The 21802-nt window shown below is 42.9% G+C and overlaps 2 protein-coding genes across 3 annotated transcripts in view; one reads left to right on the top strand and one right to left on the bottom strand.

Moving 5' to 3' along the window:
* LOC147324514 (endoplasmic reticulum-Golgi intermediate compartment protein 2-like) overlaps positions 1 to 4257 on the top strand; it is a 6773-nt gene extending 2516 nt beyond the window's left edge. Inside the window, exons 8-13 of the mRNA XM_086298373.1 lie at positions 531 to 586; positions 687 to 785; positions 881 to 978; positions 1067 to 1229; positions 2506 to 2579; positions 2677 to 4257. Of these exons, the coding sequence (XP_086154499.1) occupies positions 531 to 586; positions 687 to 785; positions 881 to 978; positions 1067 to 1229; positions 2506 to 2579; positions 2677 to 2742 (556 nt within the window). The 3' untranslated portion in view covers positions 2743 to 4257. The remainder of the gene's footprint in view (positions 1 to 530; positions 587 to 686; positions 786 to 880; positions 979 to 1066; positions 1230 to 2505; positions 2580 to 2676) is intronic.
* A 55-nt stretch (positions 4258 to 4312) lies between these two features.
* The window catches only part of LOC147324513 (membrane-associated guanylate kinase, WW and PDZ domain-containing protein 2-like), an 89488-nt gene continuing 71998 nt past the window's right edge, over positions 4313 to 21802 (bottom strand). The window contains exons 12-22 of one of the 2 annotated variants that reach the window (XM_086298359.1): positions 16024 to 16055; positions 13533 to 13725; positions 13339 to 13454; positions 12724 to 12916; positions 11963 to 12202; positions 10608 to 10793; positions 9903 to 10188; positions 9008 to 9287; positions 8759 to 8902; positions 8166 to 8304; positions 4313 to 7362 (exon numbers count right to left, since the gene is read on the bottom strand). In XM_086298359.1, the coding sequence (XP_086154485.1) occupies positions 6668 to 7362; positions 8166 to 8304; positions 8759 to 8902; positions 9008 to 9287; positions 9903 to 10188; positions 10608 to 10793; positions 11963 to 12202; positions 12724 to 12916; positions 13339 to 13454; positions 13533 to 13725; positions 16024 to 16055 (2504 nt within the window). In that variant the 3' untranslated portion in view covers positions 4313 to 6667. The remainder of the gene's footprint in view (positions 7363 to 8165; positions 8305 to 8758; positions 8903 to 9007; positions 9288 to 9902; positions 10189 to 10607; positions 10794 to 11962; positions 12203 to 12723; positions 12917 to 13338; positions 13455 to 13532; positions 13726 to 16023; positions 16056 to 21802) is intronic. The other variant, XM_086298360.1, reaches the window with a different exon arrangement.

Raw genomic sequence — 21802 nt, 5'->3', positions numbered from 1 at the left:
TTGTGGAGTGGTAATTATAAATGAATAGAATATGGAACAGTAATGATTTTTGTTATCTTGGTTTAATAATCTGAAAGCTAAAATTAAAATTTGATTATCGCACAGCTCTGCTGTTCAGTACTTCTTTATGCTGATGTGGGATGAATCCCAATCGCTTTTGTAAAACTATTTCAACACATTTCCATCAAGAGAGACGGAAAGTTGCATTGACATCAGTGGCTATGAGGAGGGGAATCACACAGAGACTGAAATGACTTGCTTCTACCGCTATATGGAAAGGTGACATTGCTCTCTGCAAGCTTATAGTTTTGCACATTGATTATCAAATACAAATTTCCCCACAGAAGTTGGTTTTGCTCCCATCTTATTATCAAGGGCTGGAGTCGGGGCCTTGATACCCGTGCTCTAACCTCTGCTCACCTCTGTGCTGCTCTGTTTGCAAATTAGATCACTAGCATGGGATATTTTGGCTGTTTTCATGTCATTGATTTACATATAAAGTTAACGCTGACCTTTTCATCCACTTACAGGTCCATCCCGCATCCTCGAGGTCACGCCCATTTAGCCGCCCTCGTCAGCCATGACTGTAGGTTTGCAGACTTTCTGACACCAAATGGCAGCAACAGATGGAAATTAAACTGTTTTATATGTTATAAAGATTATTTATTGTTTTGTATTTGTTACAGCTTACAACTTCTCTCACCGGATTGACCACCTGTCCTTCGGAGAGCCACTTCCTGGAATGATCAGCCCTCTGGACGGCACAGAGAAAATTGCTATTGATTGTAAGTTGGTGTTTCAGATGTTGTTGAATTACTTGTTATTAAAGTGCTCTGATAAACTTTTATTTCCACTGATGGCTCTTGATGCTTCTTTCCAGCTAACCACATGTTTCAGTACTTCATCACCATTGTGCCAACCAAACTGAACACCTACAAAGTGTCTGCAGACACGCATCAGTACTCCGTCACTGAGCGGGTAGGTCTGGGTTTGTACTGTTTTAGCTGGGGAGTAGATAGTGCATCATTGTACTGAAAGCATCTGTATGCCTTTGGCTGTCCCACAGGAACGTGTGATAAACCATGCTGCAGGCAGCCACGGAGTCTCAGGGATCTTTATGAAATATGATATCAGCTCACTAATGGTCAAAGTCACTGAGCAGCACATGCCTCTGTGGCAGTTCCTCGTCAGACTCTGCGGCATCATCGGAGGCATTTTCTCCACCACAGGTAGCTAACGTGCTCATGCTGTTTGAGTGCCGTCTGCATTAAGAGTGTGCTGCAGTAACATTTTCAGATTGCTCTCCTGACTGAAAACCAACTTGGAGGTCACAGTGATTGTTTGTTCAGAACAAGGAGGCATCAAGCAGCAGCAACAGCTTTAACCCTTTACCCCTTGAAAGCCTAACAGGAGTAACCCTTGAAGCTCTTTTCTGACCTGAGTTGTTTTGGTCATATTTCAGCCTGCTTATAGAACAAAATCACTGCATGTGGATAAGAAGTTACTGCGGTGCTGTTTATGCAGCTACCCTTGGAAAAACCTGGAAGTTATTCTAATGATCGTCAAACCACGACATTGTTGACGTATACTGACGTGTCAAAACTCGTCATCAAGGGTACAGGGGAGGTCGTCACATCTTTATAGGAGGAAAGTCAAAAGATACACTAACCTTTAAAACTTTGAAAATAGATTTTGAATGTCAGAGCTGCTTACAAGCATTTCATGACAATCGCTCCTTGCAAGTTAACTAATTAAATCATGCTATAATGCAAGAACCATACTAACAAATTCCCATCATAAAGTGCTCTTATTATGCTCATGTATAGACTTTTATACTTTAGCTTTGCACGATTCACAGTACAAATGAATACTTATTTATCTTATAGTGGAACCTCTCATGTTGTCGACTTGTGTTAAGTGGTTTTAGCTCCCATATCCAGTTTTAAGCCATTTTTTTCTAATTGGCTACACCTCGCAGCCTCTCCAGAGAGATTAAACAGCAGGTGGGTGGAGTTTCTGTGTCTAAGATCTCACTGATATCGTACAGGGTCAAGAGCAGAACAGAAACAGTTCAGTAAAGTCTGAAGGAGTCATTTGTACACAGGCTGATCTCATTGATACTTTGGCTATTATAACAAAAAGCTTTAGAGTGACCCTTTAACCAGTAAAACAGGATATGAGACCTTTGCATGTAATTTAACAAAGTAGATCCAAGTATTCTCACAGAAATCTTCAGCTTAACAGCAGAAGTACCTGAATGTTGTAATCCCAAACATGGTGTTCCTGCCAAGACTAAGCCCTGGAGGATCCTGTGACTCTGTTTGTGAACCATCATTCTTAAATGAATCCTGTTAATCCACCTGGATGAAGAGAAAAACTTTATGCATTATTCACAGATTTAGCCACTGCATAAAAGCAGCAGGTAACAACTTAGACCAAGCTGCCTTCACCTCATCTAAACCCTGAACATGAACATCAGTATTTAAAGTTTTTCTCTCCCGGCAGGTATGATCCACGGCTTGGTGGGATTCTTGGTTGATGTAGTTTGCTGTCGTTTCCAAATGGGAATCTACAAACCTGTAAGTTAACGCAGAAGTAAAACAAGTACAAGAGCAATTTAGTTCTTTCTTTTTTTTTTTTTTAGTGGTACTAATTTCTTATTTTCTCCTTCCTCAGAAGGATGACCTGCCAGCGCAGGAAAACAGTGAAACTCAGCTTCCTGCTGAAAACTACACTGAGTAACAGCAGATGCTCACAATCTTGGCCTTACCCACACACAGCAATGACATGCTGGGGAGATGTTTACAAGTTTTATTATAAAATGTTCCCTTTTTTGTTAAAAATGTGTATTTGTATCTGTTTTAACTGTGTAATTCCACAAACCAGAAGCAGTGATTCATCTACTTATGAAAGACTGTAGTCAGTACCTCCACTTGTCACGTGTCAGCATCACTGGAGAGATGGAAAGCAGAAATTCTTAGATAAATGTTGTAGAATTGATTAGATTTACTGCAAAGATACCTGCAGGCCAACACATTTTCACTTCCCTCTGCTGTGGGGCCCCTTCCTCATACTTCAGCCTTTTTACAGAAGTGAATGTTATACTTAAACCTGTCAGGGACATGGAACAACTTCTCAGTGCCCCGGTCTAAAATGCATCTCATCACATGCAAAAAGGGAGAAACGTGTGCATGGGTATTGGGGTTCTGGGTTTAAATCCATCTGCTAACTGAGCTGAGCCTGGATCTTTTCCCTGTGATTTCCTCCCAGTGTCCAGGGACATGCAGGTTTGGTTAAGCAGTGATTCTAAATGGGCCGTAGGTGTATATGTGAGCGTGAATGGACGTAACTATTAGCCCTGCAATAGCCTGGTGATCTGTCTGTGGTATACCCCGCCTATCACCCGATGGCAGCTGGGATTAGCTCCACCAGAGAAGCGTTGATGGATGGATGTGTGTCCCTTTTAAAGTGGAATTGTGTGAAAAGTATAAGAGTGTTTGTTGGTGACATTGGTTAAATAGGAAACTGATGTGGGAAAATAAGTTTTAAGTTCACTGTCTGCATTTAACTGTGTTGTACATCCTGCTACAATCTGACCCGTCTATGGCTGGAAGTGCTGAAAGTCTCAGAGCCAGCGGTGTTGTGATTGCTGGTTGCTCTTTTAAATAAACGGCACACACAATTTAGCAATAAAAAAAAAAATGGCTGAAAGTGATTGTATAAAAGGCTCTGAGATTTTATGTCTTTGCTCTGCAATATTGTGTGGGGTGGAGTTGCGGGAAATGACGTAGGCATATCCATGATAAGAATAAATAGGAAAACATCATTTAGAGTCAAATATAAATGCAGAAATTTTCTAAAATGCTCATCCTGCTACTCCAGGAGGGGAGATGGTCTTTCCGTGTTAGGTCTGTTTTACCTCATCAAGCTGTGTTCCTGGTTGCCATCCTTCACGGTGATGCTCCGAGTGTTAAGTTCGTGACTGGAAACTGCTGGCAACACTGACCATCTAGGTGGCAATAAAACAGCTGGCGGTGACAATCCAGCAAAGTGGAAGCCTCTTGTCCTCCTTCCTGTATCCTGACCGATACACCATCTTGTTATCTGCTGAACCTAAAAGAACTAGCCCTCACCTAGTACTCCTCAATAGCGATGCTTAACTGCAGTGAATATTTGCTGTTTTGTTTGGGTAAACGACTACTTAATAACCCAAATTGTTGATTATTTATACATTGATGAATAAACTGATCCATTATTTTCTCTCGTCCCAATTTTACAAGCAAGAACCTGTAGAAGAGAATATTTTACACCATGTCAAGAGTTTATTTGACAGTATTTCAGAATATCTTTCAGTAAACAAGTTTTGTTTTTTAGCAAAATGTAATATATCAGTACTGTCGCATTTCATAAAAATAGTTGTTCACGTCTTTGAAACTACAGTATCAATGATACAGTAAACCATATTTGTAGGAATACAGCTGTACAAGGTGAATAGTACACAATTAACACTACACAGTTATACTTGATCTCAGTGGGGGTTTATGAGCGTGCCATCCTTCACAGGTTCTGATAAGCAGATTTTTTTTGTTTCTTCATACAAAAATCGGTCACAGCAGGCAAGGGGTGGGGGTGGGGGCGGCCTGGATGGAGACAGAGGGCTGGATGACGTATTCTTTCAGCGTTTCCTAACTTTGACATTTGTACATACGGCAAACACGTTTCTACAGCCTACTGCGTCTTTCCACAACCATTTTAATCACAGAACACACAGCTCAGTCAGAATCCACCGCGAATCAGGATCAGGCCCGATGACTCTCAATGCACAAAGTCTTACTAGTATCCCAGTCTGCAGGTGCCTGGCTTTCCCAGCAGCTTACGAGCACAGCTTGGATGTACCATCATGTTGCATTCAGTCAAACAGTCGCAATCTTTTTTTTTTAAATTAATCTGGTCCTCCAGTACTCAAAAGCTTAAGTGATAAAGTTTTAATAAAGAGCACACATCCCGCTGAGAGAAATTGATGACATCGAAATGGAGAAATGCAGGAGGACAGTGACGTCATATTTAAATGCATGTATGTTTCACAGATGTGACATTTGCGGGCAAGAATACAAACTTAACGTTAAGCTGAAACACAGAAACCGTGGTCCTCTTTGATACAGCCCTGTCTCCATAGACGTTCACAGCTCTACACTCCCAGACGACTCTAAGAAGAGGATGTGATGCTACAGGCTACATGTTATCCCCTTTAAAACACAAGGGGACAAAGGGCAATCATTGACACTGACAAGCTATACAGCCGAGTGCATCAAGATATATACTGCTTGGCGTCCGACGAAACTTAGTGGTTTGCTGACGCGTGTGCATGGTCGCTGATATCTGTTTTGCATTCAGTTCCCAAAATACTTCACAACGGCAACAGCTCTGCATTAGTTCGAGTAAGGCACTCTGCCCCACCTCATAACCATCGGCCTCCTCTTCCCCGCACCGATGCCCCTCTCCCACAGTGATGTGGTACACTTAGCACAGTTAAAGGCATAGAAATGGGAAATAGAGACTGGACAAATTTTTCCTTTTGATCATTAAAATGAATACAACACAGCTTATAATTCTGCACAATGACTGCATGGTTGACTGTGATCAAGTTGTGTACATAACTCAGAAGAGTATCATGAGTTCTTACTAAGCCAACTGTCTTCAGTTACACAAAAGTTCAATTTTGTTCAATTTCGTGGGGAAAAAAAATCCTTTTCGTCTCATGAGTGCCGACCGGTCTGCTCCACATCTCGATTTTCTGCCTTTAAAAGACACGAGTCCCTGTCTAAAGACATGGTGGTGTATATCCATGCACACAAACGCCGCCTGCCTCGGCGGTCCGGGTGTGGTGACTCGCACAGTCTTTGATATGTAGTTTTTAGACGAGGCCGTGGAAACAGTGATCCTAAAATACTGTCCTGCTTCTTTTTTTGTTTGTTTGTTTTTTTTAAACAATGTGTCTAACTACAACACTGCCTCAAAAACACCAATAGGTATGTTTCTGAGTTTACCAAATGTACATATTTTTCACATCTTTACATTTATAGTATGAGATATATTGGTAGGCATGTGCGATTTAACATATGTCAGGTTAACTGGGCTGTGGTTGGGGTCAGTGCCGTGTGTTCCAGGAGTTTCAGTGTCACTGCTTCCATCTGACACACCTGTAGTCTGGTTCATCCCACTGCGCAGAGAAAACAGGGCAAGAAAACAGAAATCCCCTGGTTCTACATATGTTTCTCTTCCTTGTGTGAGCCCACGCTGCACTAAACAGTCTGAACCAGATACAGTCGAGCATTTAAAGGTACATATCGAAAGTACAGCTCCACTCAGAGTCAGGCGTCATTGCTCCATCTGTGATCAGAAAATCAGAAGTCGCATAAAAGGGTCCCCAAAGGTTTAGACCATATGTTACAATAGCTGTGTAAGTTTCTTTGTCTTTAAGGTGGTGGGTGTAATAATCATCTTGTAACAACAACTGAAATATAAAACATGATCTCAGAAGTCGATGGCGATGAAAACAGGGCAGACAGAGGCGGCAAGGGAGATCTACTGGTTCTCTGAAAGGTCCAGTGGTGAACTGAATGAGGAGCCATACAGTGTGACTCGGCCCAAACCAGTAAGATCCCTTCTACCTGCTTACTGTGGAGGTCCAGGACCTCAGGGTGCCAGGCAGTTTGTCAGACCCAGGGACATTCCAGGGCCTCGGGGAGGCAGCAGCACTCCTTGTTGGAGGATCTTCCACGTTTTTGGAGGGGCAGTAGAGCCCAATGTGGCCACCGGCCCGCTCATCTTCTCTGGAGAACAGACCTCGGGACACCAGCCTCTCCTGGAGGCTGATATGTCCATCTCCACTGCCCTGAGAGGCTCCGTTCAAATTCACACCAGCAAATGGGTCCCAGGGCCAGATAGTGCTTAACGCTTGTGTATGCAGATCCTTTCTCTTACAGCAGGGGGAGCAAGTCTCCCTTTGCCTCTCTCTTCTGTCAATGCACTTTCCCACAATAGCTTTGGAAGGCAAAGCACGAAGCTGTCTGTCGCCCGGTCCACAGTCCATCTCTCCCGACCCCTGAGGGGTTCCCTGCCCCCTGATGATGCATTTCTGCTCGGTGGACCTGCCACCTGCAGCCCCTCTAATGGAGCTGTGGTCTGTCAGCTTTGGAGCTTTGTCTGCCATGCACACTGTGGCCTCTAGAGGGAGCCGATGAGGGGAATCTGGGGCTGACGATGGATGGGATGAGAGCAATGGATTCAGGTGAGCTTCCAGGGTCACTTCCTGCAGGGCAGAGTGGGCTGTAGAAAGGGAATCCCAGGGGCCGGCACAGTCTGTCAGGGAGGAAAACAATATGCTCAAGAGGACTGATATGAAAGAGGTGGAAATGATCATGCACATGCATACAGACACAGAAAGAAAGGGAAAACACCCCAGAGATAAACACGTTCTTTTATAATATCAGACAAACTTGCATGCACATGTGTATAAGCAGCACAGCAACAGACTTACGTGTAAGGATTTATTCAGTGCTTGTAAACAGTTAACATATTTGCAGCTGTGTGTGACGGACTGATCCCGAGCAGCTCTCGAGTACAAAGTCTACTTCAAAACCCTCTTCAGGACAATTAGACCCAATAGTTTACTACAAACCATCTTCCACTCTTACTATAGCACACACGAGCACAGATGCACACATGTCAGCTACTTTCCCATGCAAAAACTCGTGACCACAGTTATAGCACACAGATTAATCAGTATGGAGAGAGAGAGACATGCAGTTTTCACAAACCGTGTCTTTAGAGTGGCCCATTAGGAAGAAATAGGGGGAGCTTAGTGTGTCACCTTTCATGCACATGGAGAGGTTGGGAGGTACCATTCCTGAGGGAAGGCAAATAAAAGCCTATACCAATCATTAGACTTAAAGCAGAGGGGTTACAACACACGAAGGCTTGAGAGTCGCTCGTTACCATCTACTGTTTAATCAAAGTAGGCTTTCAGATATTAGTCGAGGAGTAAAAAGTGGACAGATATGAATGCATGTTAATGTGTTCTTGAGTTAAGTTGAAGAGCAAACAGTAAATCTTTAGTAAGAGTGTAAACAATGAGACTGCGTCTCTTTGTAAGGAAAACTCACCATATTCTGGCACCTGTCCTGTGCCTCTCTTTAGCAGCAGCCTGACCCGCCTGCCTCCCGCTTTGATGAGTTCAATGGCGCGGGCGTGAGTCATGTCCCTGGTGCTGTCTCCATTAATCTCTATGATCTGATCTCCAACCTGGACGAGACACACACAGGAGCGGGTCAGTTTCTGCCACCCTCGGTTTACTCACAGCAGAGTAACTTTTCCACAGAACCAGTCTTCTCTTGGGGAACCTCCACTGAGCAACTTGTTCAAGTACATTTCAACACGAGTGGTTAAGAGTGAGCAAAAGGTTTGCTCAATTCACTCAATTTACTCAATGCATTCATACTTACTCACTTGAGCAGAAGGAAAAATCCATGCTCTGTTAAACTTTACACCATTACTAAATTTTAACAAGGACGCTGAGTGATATTATGTGACACGACCATTTAGATGGATGTATGTGTGTGTTTGGCTTACTTCGGATTAATCAGACTTACTTTTTCCATTTTGAAAAATAAAACAGAGCCATTACTATTCACCAAGTGCAATCCCAACCATCTGCCAAAGAGTGCTTTCACTCTTGTCGTGGTTTTCCTTATCTCACCCTCATCCTTCCATTTCGTATAGCAGGACCATCCTCTGCAAGGCGCAACACAAACAGGTCCATCTTGTACTCTCTGCCTCCTCGAATACTGAAGCCAAAACCTTTAGCGCTTTTCTCGAGCTCCACTGTAAAGTAATCATAGTCCTGCAGAACAAAATGTAGACGATTTACAACAGAAAAAAATCAAATATGCGATTTCTATGTGAAAAGCAATGATTATGATAAATATAATTGGAATAAGTTACAAACCTGCATACAAATGAAGGATGTACGGTCAACATAAGCAGACAGCTCTTGGTCAAGCTCTACCTGTGGTCTGAAGTCAGCTGGGATCCCTAGAGGGAACTGTGCAGCTGCAGGGTGCTGTCTAAAATCCAGCAGACCAGGTGGGTGTCTGTAGTCCAGTGTTGGTGGCTGCCGATAATCAGTCACTGGTGGGTGACGGTAATCTACCGGCGGTTGCCGGTAGTCAGTGAATGGAGGATGGCGGAAGTCAGGTTTGACATCCTGTCTTGCTTTTACCTCTGACCTGCCATGAGAATGAAAAGTTGACAAAAATCTGAGCAGCGAGGTGAAAAAAGCATCCCTGTTGGAATAAATTTGCTGGCGAAGTAACACTGGAGATGTAAGGAAGGAAAAAAACAGACAATTACTGGGTGTGTGCAGATGAGAAGGCTCATCACAAAATGGATAGGTGGGAATATCAGCCTCTGTTATGAAACTTTTATCAAGTTCACACTTGCAAAATGGGCATCAACTCACAGCTCTGGGAGGACTGCTCACAGTGTCGCATTCTGAGACTTGCGTGCGCGGACACTCACACTTTCATAGTTTTGACACACAGCAGGGTCCAATTGCTAGGATCCTGCATTATAGAGGTGATACCTTAAAGTAAATTATTCACTGCACACTGTAGAAGCTAAGTGGTGTTATGCAACTGGGTAGAAACCAGCCTGAGACAGAGTGTCTGACTGGGACATCAGTTGTCTGCAGTCACAGGTTTTCTGCTACACTGACTGGGACACTCTCTTCAGCATGCACAATTTGGTATCTGTCACCTGTGAACTTCATGCCCCTCCTCCTTTCAGTCATTCTGTGTGCTTTTTAACAAATCTTACCAAACACCCTCTTAACCCAGCCTTACCTGCCATCGTGGAGGTAGAGCTGTGGATGGGGGCCAGATGGCTGCGTGACTGGGCTCTGCTGGGTTCCTGCTGGTGCAGGAGGACCAGTCACCGCTTGGTTTGTCTGAGCTGGTGTCTGGCCGGGTTGGACTGGTGTCTGTCCGGGTGCTTGACCTGGCTGAGCGACCATTTGGCCAGACTGCGTGCCTCCTTGGCTTGTCTGGGCTACAGGACTGGGCTGGGTCTGCGGGCTGTGTTTCTGGGTCATGGGGCTCTGCTTCTCTGAACTAGGACCAGAATGGGAGCCTGCGATGGACAGAGGGTTAGGTAAGATTGTACCCGATTGACAAAGCTTTGAATAAAAAGTGAATTGAATGGATTGACAAATAAAACATGCTCAGGATGCTTAAGATTGCAGAAGAGAACTCTTCTGAATTATTTGCTCCATTTGCTAAAAAAACCTTCTAACCTTTATGTTTCTGCATCACCAAGCACAAACCCTGTATCCTTTATAGATGACTAAATATAGAAGCCTTTTGACTTTTTAACCTCAGTAAATGCGACATTTTGTGTGTGTAAGACTTTCTTTGGCGAAGTGAAATAAAATATATTCATATGAGATAGAGGGCACCGAGTTCAGGGAGTTTCCTGCAAAGGTAAAACAGGAGCCAAATAAACATTCACAGAACAACGTCTGGTTTTATTTGCCGCACCAAAACACTTACTCTCCTCTGGTATGATGTGCAGAGTGACTGTTAGTCCAGCATCTTTAATGAGCTTGACGATGTCTGCATGCGGCATGCTGATAATGGATTGTCCGTTCACTGCCAGGATCCGGTCGCCCACCTTCAGCTTCCCACATCTGTCGGCCGGGCTGCCCTCGATGATGCGTCCTATTTTATGGGGCACAGCTGGAAACGGACAACAGCAAGGTGGTTGGTCATGAGCAATTTTGAAGAAAGATGTGAAAACAGCACATTAGTGTTTGTATTACAGCCTTAGCTTCACAGGTTAGGACTGCAGCCACTGTTTAAAATGACAGGTTTAAATATTTTGTTGCCTTGAAGTTGCAACACAGAAGTGTAGGTTTTAAAATTTCATGATGACAGTATGCCAACTAAACACATTAAATTTTGAATTTAAGCTTTTACATACACTTAACAAAAAACAGAAAATTTTCACTTCATTATGAAATATCTCTGAACCCCTCAGGGACTATTCACCAAGCACCATTACATCCTGAACTAATGTTTAAAATTAGTTCAGTATGCCCAAAATGGGTATGCCAGACCCACTTAGGGGGTATGTGTATTTTTAGGTGTGTACAGAAATATTGCAGTGGATGTTCCCAGAATGTGTAGGACATTTGAGAAGAATCCATTAATCTTCAGAACAAAACATCTTCACTGTGCCATCAGTCCAATCGGACTGAAGAATCCCACAGTCTGCTGAAAGATATTAGCTCCCTGTAGCAAAGCGTAATCATATGTTTAATAAAGCCTCATTTAAGACAGAAAGATGCTTTTAATACTACTTAGGCTGAATCAAGAGGAAAAAAAATCCCCACAAAAATTATAGTCTTACAAGACAAATTAATTTCTCTTGACCCCGACTAATGGAAGCTCTGAAGCTACTGGACGGGATAAGAAACAGCACTTTAGTGGAAGTGATTCTATGATAATGACCTAATCTCTAACCAGGCATCGACTTTGAAGACAGCAGGCAATGTGAAATTTAAAAAAAATGAATACATTTAAAAAATACATATATATATAAATCATAAGAAATATATCCTAAAAATATTTGAGATATGAAGCTAAATTTGCACAGGAGTCATTATATATGTTCGAACTTTATACCATAAAGTTTTTATGCTGGTCGAGCAGGAGGCCCGTGTTGGTTTGAGATTAAATTATGCATTTGCATTTTTCCTCATGAAATAGATACAGCAGCAAAAACTAAAAAGGTGACTACACAGCCACCATCTTTAGGATGATTGCTCATCAGGATGTAAAAATCACCATTTATCTTTAGGAATGACCTTCTGGGATCCTGACAGATGCAAGTCATTGTAACTCACTGATGACGGTGGCATTTTCCGGTCTGTTCAGGGAGCTGATGATGACAAAGCCGAAGCCCTCGTTCTCCTTGCGGTTAATAACCACATCGCTGGTTTGCAGGGAAGATCCCTCCGGTGGCGAAGTGGCAACCGGGGCAGCGACCACCGGAGGGCCCGAAGCTGAAGCTGCGTCGCTACGTGGAGAGCTGTGCTGCGTGGACACTGAGCCGGGGCTGCGGCCGTTCACGGGACACGGTTCACCTGAAGGAGAGGACGAGAGCAGGCGAGATGAGTCCGCTCACGGCGGTCATTGAGTTTTCACAGTTTCCCGACAAAAGCAGCTAAAGATGAAAGATGTAGCCACTGACAAAAATGAAAACAACAGTGGTCTTCTTCAATCCCAGCAGGGATTCTGTGTCAAAGTCAAACTTGGCTTCTCTGCTTGTCATTTATGACTCTTTTGTAACCGCTTGCCCCTGCGGGAGAAGCGCACCCAGAAAGACACAAACCACAGAGCCTGCTGCTGCAGAGCTGACGATGAACAAAGGATAAATGTGTGTATGATCTACTACCACAGAAAGGATGTGTGGGTGAGAAGTACACAGAGATCCTGCGCGCAGACTGTTAGCATGTGTGCTGTGTCCAAGCTGTGTTTTTTTAATTTGATGCCAGTGAAATGTGCAGCCTGTTCTCCAATCTTGGTCAAGTGTGAAAAAAAAGACAAAAACACAAAACAAAAAAGAACAGAAAAAAAAAAATCAACAAACAAAACATGTCCTCACCAGGCATTTGCACTCTCCTTCTCACAGTCAAGCTGACTTGACCATTGCGAGCGGCTGCGTGCATCAAGTCTATTACGTATTTGTGCGGTTTCCCAGCAACCACATTTTTATCCACAGAAATGAGCTCATCCCCGGGTCGAAGCCGCCCGTCGCGCTCAGCGGGAGTGTTCTCTATTATAGCGCCAATGACAATCTGTTCAAAGACAATCAATATTAGCAGCATAGATTTGGGTGAAGGAGATGAGTCGAAGACAAGTGGAAACACACAACAGTTGCTTTACTTAGCTTGTAAACTACCTTTGGGTCATGGTAACAGTTTTTCACCTTCTTTATATCCTTATGTCACATTCTTTCTCTGTCATAGACTGCATGCTGTTGTACAACGTGGACAAGTTAGCAAGGCGTTACTTCAGTATGGGAGGCACTGAGCAGTTAGAGGGTCAGCAAAGTGTGAGAAGGCCACTTGTGTGCAAGTCTGTGTGTGTGTCTGGAGGCTGTTTTGGTCAGATGTTTGGGACTGGATGGAGAATGTGAGACAAGATTAAGTGCAAGTCAGATGAGGCTGGTGTGTATGAGGTTAAAATATGAGTGTGGTCCAGCCCGTCCCATACGAGCCTTGTCACGGGCGTCCGGACTCACAGCCTGCACGGCCTCGTCTCCCCCCAGGATGCGGAAGCCGAATCCAGTCTTCTCCCTCAGCAGGTGCACCTCCACCTCTTCGTACTCCGGGCCTGACACACAGGAGCTTACAGTTAAAACAATGCTCGATTTTCCGCCTTAAACTAAAAAATAAAGTTTTCTGTACTCACGTCTGCTCTCGTAGATGGCCCTCGACTTCTCATAAAGGTCATACGGGTCGGGTTTGTTAAGGTCGAAGCCTTCGGTGGAGTCAGGCACAGAAGTGCGGTGCTGTGGCTGGTTTGGGAAGGGCGTACCAGGCGGCAATACTGGACCAGACAGATTTGCTTGAGGGCTGCTGTGTGGATCCCATTGGTCAGGTAACTAGAAGGAAGCACCAACAACAGTTTTTTAACTTAACTCAGTTTTGCCCATTCATTTTTATTGTTTGTCTTAAATTAATCATTACTTATTATTATTATTTTATTATAAATTATCACTATAAATAATAGTTCAAATATGTCGCTATGAAGACTTCAAAACTCCTTCTGCCAAGTATTCAGGATTAAACACATCAAATGTTTAAGTGCTGGACACAAAAGACTGTTTTTGCATTGCGGGTTTAACTTTCCATATCTAAACACAATAGGCTGAACATGGGCATTATGATCTTTCAAACAGTAATGAATGCTATGTCAAGGCAACAGAATTAAAGACAACAGACACAGTTTTTGAAATTTTGCCTTTGGAGATATTCATCAGTAGATTTGAAATGAAATGATCAAGATGTGAGTGAAGTGCAGACTTTCAGCTTTAATTCACAGGGTTTAATAAAAATAACAGACTAAATGGTTGGGACAGTTTTCTCATTTTAACAGGCTTAAAAGTAACCAGACAGTTAAATGTCAGTCTTTGTTATTTTATGATAACTTAAGGAGATAAAATAACAGGTTCGATCGTGGCTGAAGAGTTGGGAGTTCGCCTTGTAATCGGAAGGTTGCCGGTTCAAGCCCCGGCTTGGACAGTCTCGGTTGTTGTGTCCTTGGGCAAGACACTTCACCCGTTGCCTACTGGTGGTGGTCAGAGGGCCCGGTGGCGCCAGTGTCCGGCAGCCTCGCCTCTGTCAGTGCGCCCCAGGGTGGCTGTGGCTACAATGTAGCTTGCCATCACCAGTGTGTGAATGGGTGGATGACTGGATATGTAAAGCGCTTTGGGGTCCTTAGGGACTAGTAAAGCGCTATACAAATACAGGCCATTTACCATTTACCATATAGATAAAAGGTCCAATGTTGTTTATGAGGGTTAGATTTTCTGATGGTTCGCGGTCACTCACAATGTGCTGATTAATAAGGTGTCAAAGTAAGTGAAGGAAGCCGTCACTAGCTTGGGGTCGAGTGCTTACTCTACGATCTGGTTCATTTTAAAAGCTCAGCCAGCTCAGCAACGCCAAAAAGCATAAAAGATAACAGAAGACAACTAAAGTTCATGATCACAGAGGGAATTCCAAACATTGTAACCAAGGCAGATTACTTCGCTGTAGATATGTGAATGTTCATGCCTTCATGCATGTAAACAGAGTTTACAACAAGCTGCAAACTACTGGTTACATTTAACAACAGCAAGATCAGATTAGACATTAGTCAAGACTTTTGCACATTAAAAAGATTTATTAGAATGAAAGAAGAGAGAAGCGTGGAAATGTAAACCAAGGCCTTCGTTCACTCTATCCAACATGGTGGAGGCATTGATTTGGCATCGACACACAGTCAGTGTTTATTGATGATGTGGCTGCTGACTGAAATAGCAGAATTAATTTGAAGTTACACAAAGATAAATACAGTACAGATGAATAATGACCCAAAATATACTCACGTTAAAAACCTATTAATATAAAGAAATAAAATGCTATTTAATGGCAGAGACAGTCACAAGATATTAACTGATCAGACTATGGACCAACAAGCAGCTGCAGTACAGACTAGCAATGCATCGTCCTCCTTTGTGAAGGAAATGCAGCATTTAGCCTTTATGAAGTCAGTTTTTCATTTCTGAATTTGCATCTAGGTGTTAAAAAAAAAGAGAAAAATCTTCTATTTATGATTAGTTTGTCCAGTTAACTTTGGAGCCTTTGAAAATGGGGTGACCGTAAAATGGCTATAACTCTTTAAAGCCCTTGAATTAAAGCTGAAAGTCTACACTTCAATCACATCTTGATTGCCTCATTTTAAATTCACTGTAGAGGCAAAAATAGGAAATCTGTGTTCTTCTCTAAACGCTGAAGGATGTGAGTGTGTGTGTGCAGATATGCAGAAAATAATGTTGAGAAGGAACACGTGTTATTATCCAGTAAAGAAAAATAACTATTATGAATTTAAATTAACAATCATATTTCAAACTTAAATGTGGTGACAATCACCACACCCGAATGTGCTGTGTAATGTAAAGGAGAACAGATTGTTCGGCCAGCAACAGGTAGTCTAAAAATCAACCTGAAGAGGGGTTTTTTTCCCCCCAGCTGGTGCGATGTACCTTCTGAAGTGATCAAAGTAATAAGCAGCTCAGGGGAGGATGTCTCTTTTTACAATAAAGTAAAAGCCAAACACCTCTGAGGTAACACAGTCTCTGCAACCAGTGCTGATCCCTAACACACAGCCAGAAACACATTTAGTTCAATCACCGTACCTGTTTGGAGGCCTTCCATGGAGAGATGTGGCCTGAGGAAGAAAAACAAAGTTAACACAGAACAAACTCAAATAATCTGTTCCATTTTTAAGGAAAAACAGAAGAATCGACGAAACACAACTACACGGGAAAAAACAAAACAACGAAGATCTGAGAACAAGCCTTTCTGCTGATGAGATAAAAATCAGAAATCTTCCCTTAATGAGTGACAAAAATCCGCAGTTTGCTGTTTTCATATTTCTCTGTTTTGACTTTGTTTGTGTAACTCTTCTTAAACAGGTTTGGTTGTTGCGTTTGTTTTCAGCATAATTACATCATTAGCTGCAGGCGAAAGCACAGGCCCCCGCCACTCCACACGAACCCGCAAACACACACTATTTGCTGTGAAAGTTGTGTATTATCCGCGCGCAGGAAGCACGGAGAGCTCTACATCACAACAACAATCTCATCGCCACAGCTCCCCTGTGACTCCTCTGAGTCAAAGACGTACAGAACATTTATGCTGCTAAGACCCAAATACATACATTTATACATGGAGAAAATGTACAGTAGCTGCCTTGTACAAACATTTAGACTGAATCTTTACACTTGAGGATAGAAATGCATAAACAAAAAATCCTCCATCTGATGTGGGCGCTTGGAAAGTATTCTTTTGAGAATCCAAGCGTGCTTAATATCTGACAGTTTCTAAGATTTTCTGAGAAATGTCAGGGAGCGCCGGGTGGAATATGCTGTATTTATGGAACAAAAATGTGCAGTTGCTGGAGAACCCTGATGCAGCTTGCTTGCAGCAGCTTTCAACCTGTTGGGTAACTGAGAATTACAGGTGTTTTTGCATCTGACAGCACGCAGGGATGTGAAGGGATCCTGATTATGTGACTACTTCACTAGGGTTGATTTAAAAAACAACAACAAAAAAACAAAACCTGTTTACACTACTGTAGTGCCCCCTAGACGTGATGAGTCTGATGATGGTTGGCGGAAATGTAGCCAATAAACAAGTCTCCTCAGTGCATTAAACTAAATCCACACACACAAAAGTTTTTTTCCTGCACATCTCACAATTCCCAAGATATGAGCCAAAACATTTTGCAGTGTTCATCACCATATGGTGGCACTGCCATTTTTCAGTAATGGCTCAGTCACATCAGAGCAAAAATAGGACAGCAGCCTCCTTGTGACTGGGGGTGGGGGAAATGGTGTTTGATGGTCACTCCACTGAGTATTTTTTACATTCAGCAACCGGCTGCAAGCAGTCGTGGTGACCATGTCAATCGCAAAGCGATTACACAGGTGGGAAGCAACCTGTCCCCAAATAACTGCTGACTGACTGCAGTCACTCTCAGACAGATTGGTGAAGGTTTGCAAATAATTGGCATCATTTATAAATGCAGACAGATTGCCAACACATCTAAGTCAGTCTACACCAGTGAACGCAACTTGTCTGCAACATGTCTCTCTGCAACAGCTGGTTTCTGGTTATATTTATATAGTCTGGTTGCTTATATATCAAGCATTACCGTCAAAGTGCCAAAGTGCAGTCCTGCAGCAACTACGTCAGTATTTGTGGAAGAGTTGAATTTCTGTTTCAGATCCATGAGGCTCTGGCTTGATGCTGAATGTAAGCAGTTAATGTGAGTTTCTTTTTTTAACATGAATTTCTTTGCATGTAGACAGCCAGAGATTAGCAGTTGTTCATTGATTTATTGCAGTAAGGGCGATCGTGGCTCAACAAATAGAATAGGATGCAATGACAATATCACTATAATAACAGTCAAATGTAACCATAAATAATTACTGTCTCACTACATCGGTCTGCTTTTTAGATTTGTGAGATGAAGCCCAGAACATGTACCAACAAACAGAACGGCAGAGCTTTCAATTAAAAAAATAAATAAATAAATCAGAGAGCGCGAGAGAGTCGAGGACAACTAAATACGACAAATCACTGCATGTCAGTATGAAGTGAAAATGAAAATTTTAATTCATTTCCTTTCACTTTTCCCCCCACTTTGAATCCCGCCTCCCCCATTTGCCCAGTTAAAAGCATCTTTGCAACCTGGAAATATTTTCCATTTCAAAACCAAATGTCATCCATCCTAGCTGTATCTGAGAGTGTGGAGGAGGGAAATAGAATTAAAACGCTCCCATAAACACTGATGAGCGCCATCCATGGTGCTACACAGTGGCGGCGGCGGAGGGAGGGCTCTTTGGGAGGCTGGGACTAATAACCACGTTCTGCAGGGAATACGGGCCTTAAGGGAAGCCTTTAAGAACTTCTAATAAGTCCTTTTCAGAAAACTTTCCTTAATGACCCACTGAAGGAAATGAGCTACAAGGCAATTGTCCCCTCATATTACAGAGAACCATCATCCTTACAGACACATTTAAGCACATTTAAATGCTAATATAATTCACCAGCATGTGTGGCACACTCGTATGCATGCTGATGAATTACAAATGAATGACTTTTAGGAGGCTTCACATGGTCTCTCTCACAAGTCAGTGGTCAAACAGTCTGGCAGGCTAGTATCACAGACTAGCCTGCTGAGTTCTGGATGGCCTTCAGATTAGCCTGATTGGCTTGTGCAGCCCGACACCTTTTTCTTTCCAGCCTCAGCATGCATCCTCATTGGTGCTGCAACATGTCTCTGGTCTGTGGTTGGCTCTGCTTCAAACTGGGATGTCAGGGGACGGAGCTGTGAACATGACCAGAGCTCCGTGCAGCTCTGGCAGTGTGCCCACGCTACAGTCAAGCAGTCAGACAACACACACACACAACACACACAGTCATACATGCAGAGGAAGTCTAGCACTGTGTCTCCGTTACAGAGGGCTCTAATGCACTCAGTCACACATCTAAAATCATGTGGTCAGCCTAAATCTCACTGATGCTCTGCACAAAAATTCTTCATCTGAGAACTCGAACATGTTTAAACATTCCTGACATTTTGCACATCTGAGTCACTGTAAAGGACCTTGTCCCCTCTTTCACCCTGCAGAGAAGAGAGAGGCACGGAGAGAGCCGGAGAGCTTCCTGGTGTGTCAGGCTGATAGCCCCTGTGGGGTTGTTGTCTTGAGTTGTTTGACAGAAACTGGTGAGTTTGTGAGGAGATGGCATCTTTGGGGGAAGGGGTGGGGGGGTGGGGGGGTAATCTGCCACATTCAGCCTAGCATCTAGAAGGATATCTATTCAGAAAGATATACTTTGCAACTGTGTATCTACATGTGACTCTGCATTAGCGTGTGCATAAATGTTGTATCTGAAGCAGTGCTTTTGCAACGGCTGACCTCCAGGTGGCAGATGTTGGCTCTGCACGGTTGGGCCGCCACGGGGAGCATTGCAGCATTTGATCTGAGTGGCTCACATATACATCCACACATGCAGCGGCATACCCTGGTGTATTCTGTGTTCGTGCTGAAAGCACTTTAGTCATTTGTACTCATTTCATACAGACATCATCCTTATAGATCTCCAATTATTGCCAATAATGTATTCAAAGCAATCAGGACCTGCATGAAAATCAGCAAACCACCCAGCAGCACTTACATCAGACAGTCTGATGTATCAGGATCGCTAAGAACTAATGTCTTTGATGGCTTGTCAGGTCTGCAATCATAATTCGTGCCACACTTCAATTAATTAAACCTTAGACGCATAGGAGACTGATTGACTTCATTCCTAATTAAATACAATTCGCGAAAAGGGTGATGCAAACGAGGGCATCGCCATAATTCCTCTTTATTGTTTTGATATCATCTCAGAAACAAAGCATATTAACTCTGAACTCCTGGCAAATTATCTCTGGAGAAACTACAGACATAATGACAAAAACAAGCATTAAAATGTGAACTTCAAAGATGCTGCACGCCTCATTCAAAACACAATGAGCTCATGAGGTTTTCTCTTTAAACGGCTAAACAACAGAAGATGACTTTTGTTGTTCTTCACTTTCATGAGCAACAATGCTCCATATTTAACTGCTGTGTAGTTTAGTGTGTGTGTGTGTGTTTCAGGCAAATGGTATAGGCAGCCGGGGGGAATTATCAAGTCAAATGCTGACCTGTGACCTGAACACCTCCGAGAGAATCAGAGCAAGAGTACGTGTCAACAAATGCAGCTTCCACTGTGCAATTTTATTTCCTTGCAGGTGGCTAAACATACAGGAACTACAAAAAGTGGGAAAATAGCCACACTCCATGCGGTCCTGGCAGAACTGCAAGAATCTATACTTCAAGCTTCAACACCATGAAATTCTCCTCAGCCCCCTTTCTCGCCACCTTTATAACTCCATTTTGATTTATTTTCTCACACCAAGGGTGTGCGATTGTCTTCTCCCTTCACTGAACATGTGCAGGAGCATTATACGTGGAAAACAGCAGCTCATTGCAGGTATTGTGGAACCTCACTAGCCCCGAAATTTGTCAAAATACAAAGAGCCAACAGTCTAATAAGTCAGATTTAAATGCTTGTTTAATAGGATAAAAGCCTGTGCCATTGTGAGAAAGCAATGGAAGTTTTGCAATGGACAGGAAAACAGATCACAGCCAGTAATAAGACTCCATATATTCTCTTCTTGTCCCGCTTTCCTTCACCTAACATAACATCAAACTAGATTTGTATTCAGCAAAACGGTAAAAATGTGGTTTTGCAGCCCGTGCGAGCACAGTCAGTATATTCAGCCAAACAGCATCACACCATCCAGTTCATCCTGTTTGCCAGCTAGATGACACTCTCCAGTAATTTCTGTCCAAAGCACATTGCAGTAAAATAACCGCATTTGTTCTGAAGATGAGTGGCCTCAGTGGGAATGAAACTGCTTTCCCCACAACAGTGCCGGTGCCATCTGTGCCCAGAGAGTCGCGCTACACCTGACGGTGAGTTTAACGCCGCCTCTCATCCCAACTCCCCACTTCATTTTACATTTGATGTGCTGTATCTTAAAACTCCCTCCATGTCAAATCCCCCTCATGCCTCTCTGTTCTGTTTCACTGGAAAACATCGATGACATGTTGGTGATAAAGCTGCACTTGGAAACTGCTGAGAACACATGGTGCGATGCACAAAACACTTAGTGTGACATCTGCTGACACTTTTTTCCTGATCTGTAATATTGATGTGTATTCACTGGATGAGTCACCGCATATGAAATACACTAAACAACATATTGTTCATTGCATCCTTAGGTTATATCATTTCTAATAATCTGTCCTGCAGCCATTTGTACCTGCATTGATCAAATTTCCCCACGGTGGATATTAAAGTTTCATTTTCTTAACCGACACAATGTGAAATACATTTGAATTGTTTCACTTTTTATGAAATTCCCCCCTCCCCTGCCAACAGATAATTTGCACCAGACAAAATTATTCTTCCGGCTTCTAAAGTATTTATTATTCCAAAAATAAAATCTCATCTTAAGACCTGAATAAAATCCGAATAAATAGGCCGTGTTACTTGAACGAGTTTAAAAATAGAACAGGTCTCGAAATCATCATAATCAAAATCTCTTTAGCTCTTTCAGTGCTCACTGTCAACTCTACTTGACTTCTCTATTGCAAAGCTGCAGCTGGAGGTGACAATGCAAAGCAAAACGATGTTTGTGCACGTCAAAGCCAGAAACCAGCTTACATTTAGCGGGAAGCTGCTCTTGCACTGGACTCATCTTTAATTATTCTTCTGTTAAGTTATGAACGGTAACAAAATATCACATGTGATTCTGCATTAATTGGAGTGAAATCGTTTTTGTCATTGCAAACTTAAACAGTTCAAAGAGGG

This window comes from Aulonocara sp. 'chitande type north' Nkhata Bay, linkage group LG7 (assembly GCF_057382095.1).
Source record: "Aulonocara sp. 'chitande type north' Nkhata Bay isolate Kocher_YH1m ecotype deep benthic linkage group LG7, A_spYH_male_GT1.1, whole genome shotgun sequence".
Lineage (NCBI taxonomy): Eukaryota > Metazoa > Chordata > Actinopteri > Cichliformes > Cichlidae > Aulonocara > Aulonocara sp. 'chitande type north' Nkhata Bay.
The sequence above is the reverse complement of the archived record's forward strand: the minus strand, read 5'-3'. Positions and strand labels throughout refer to the sequence as shown.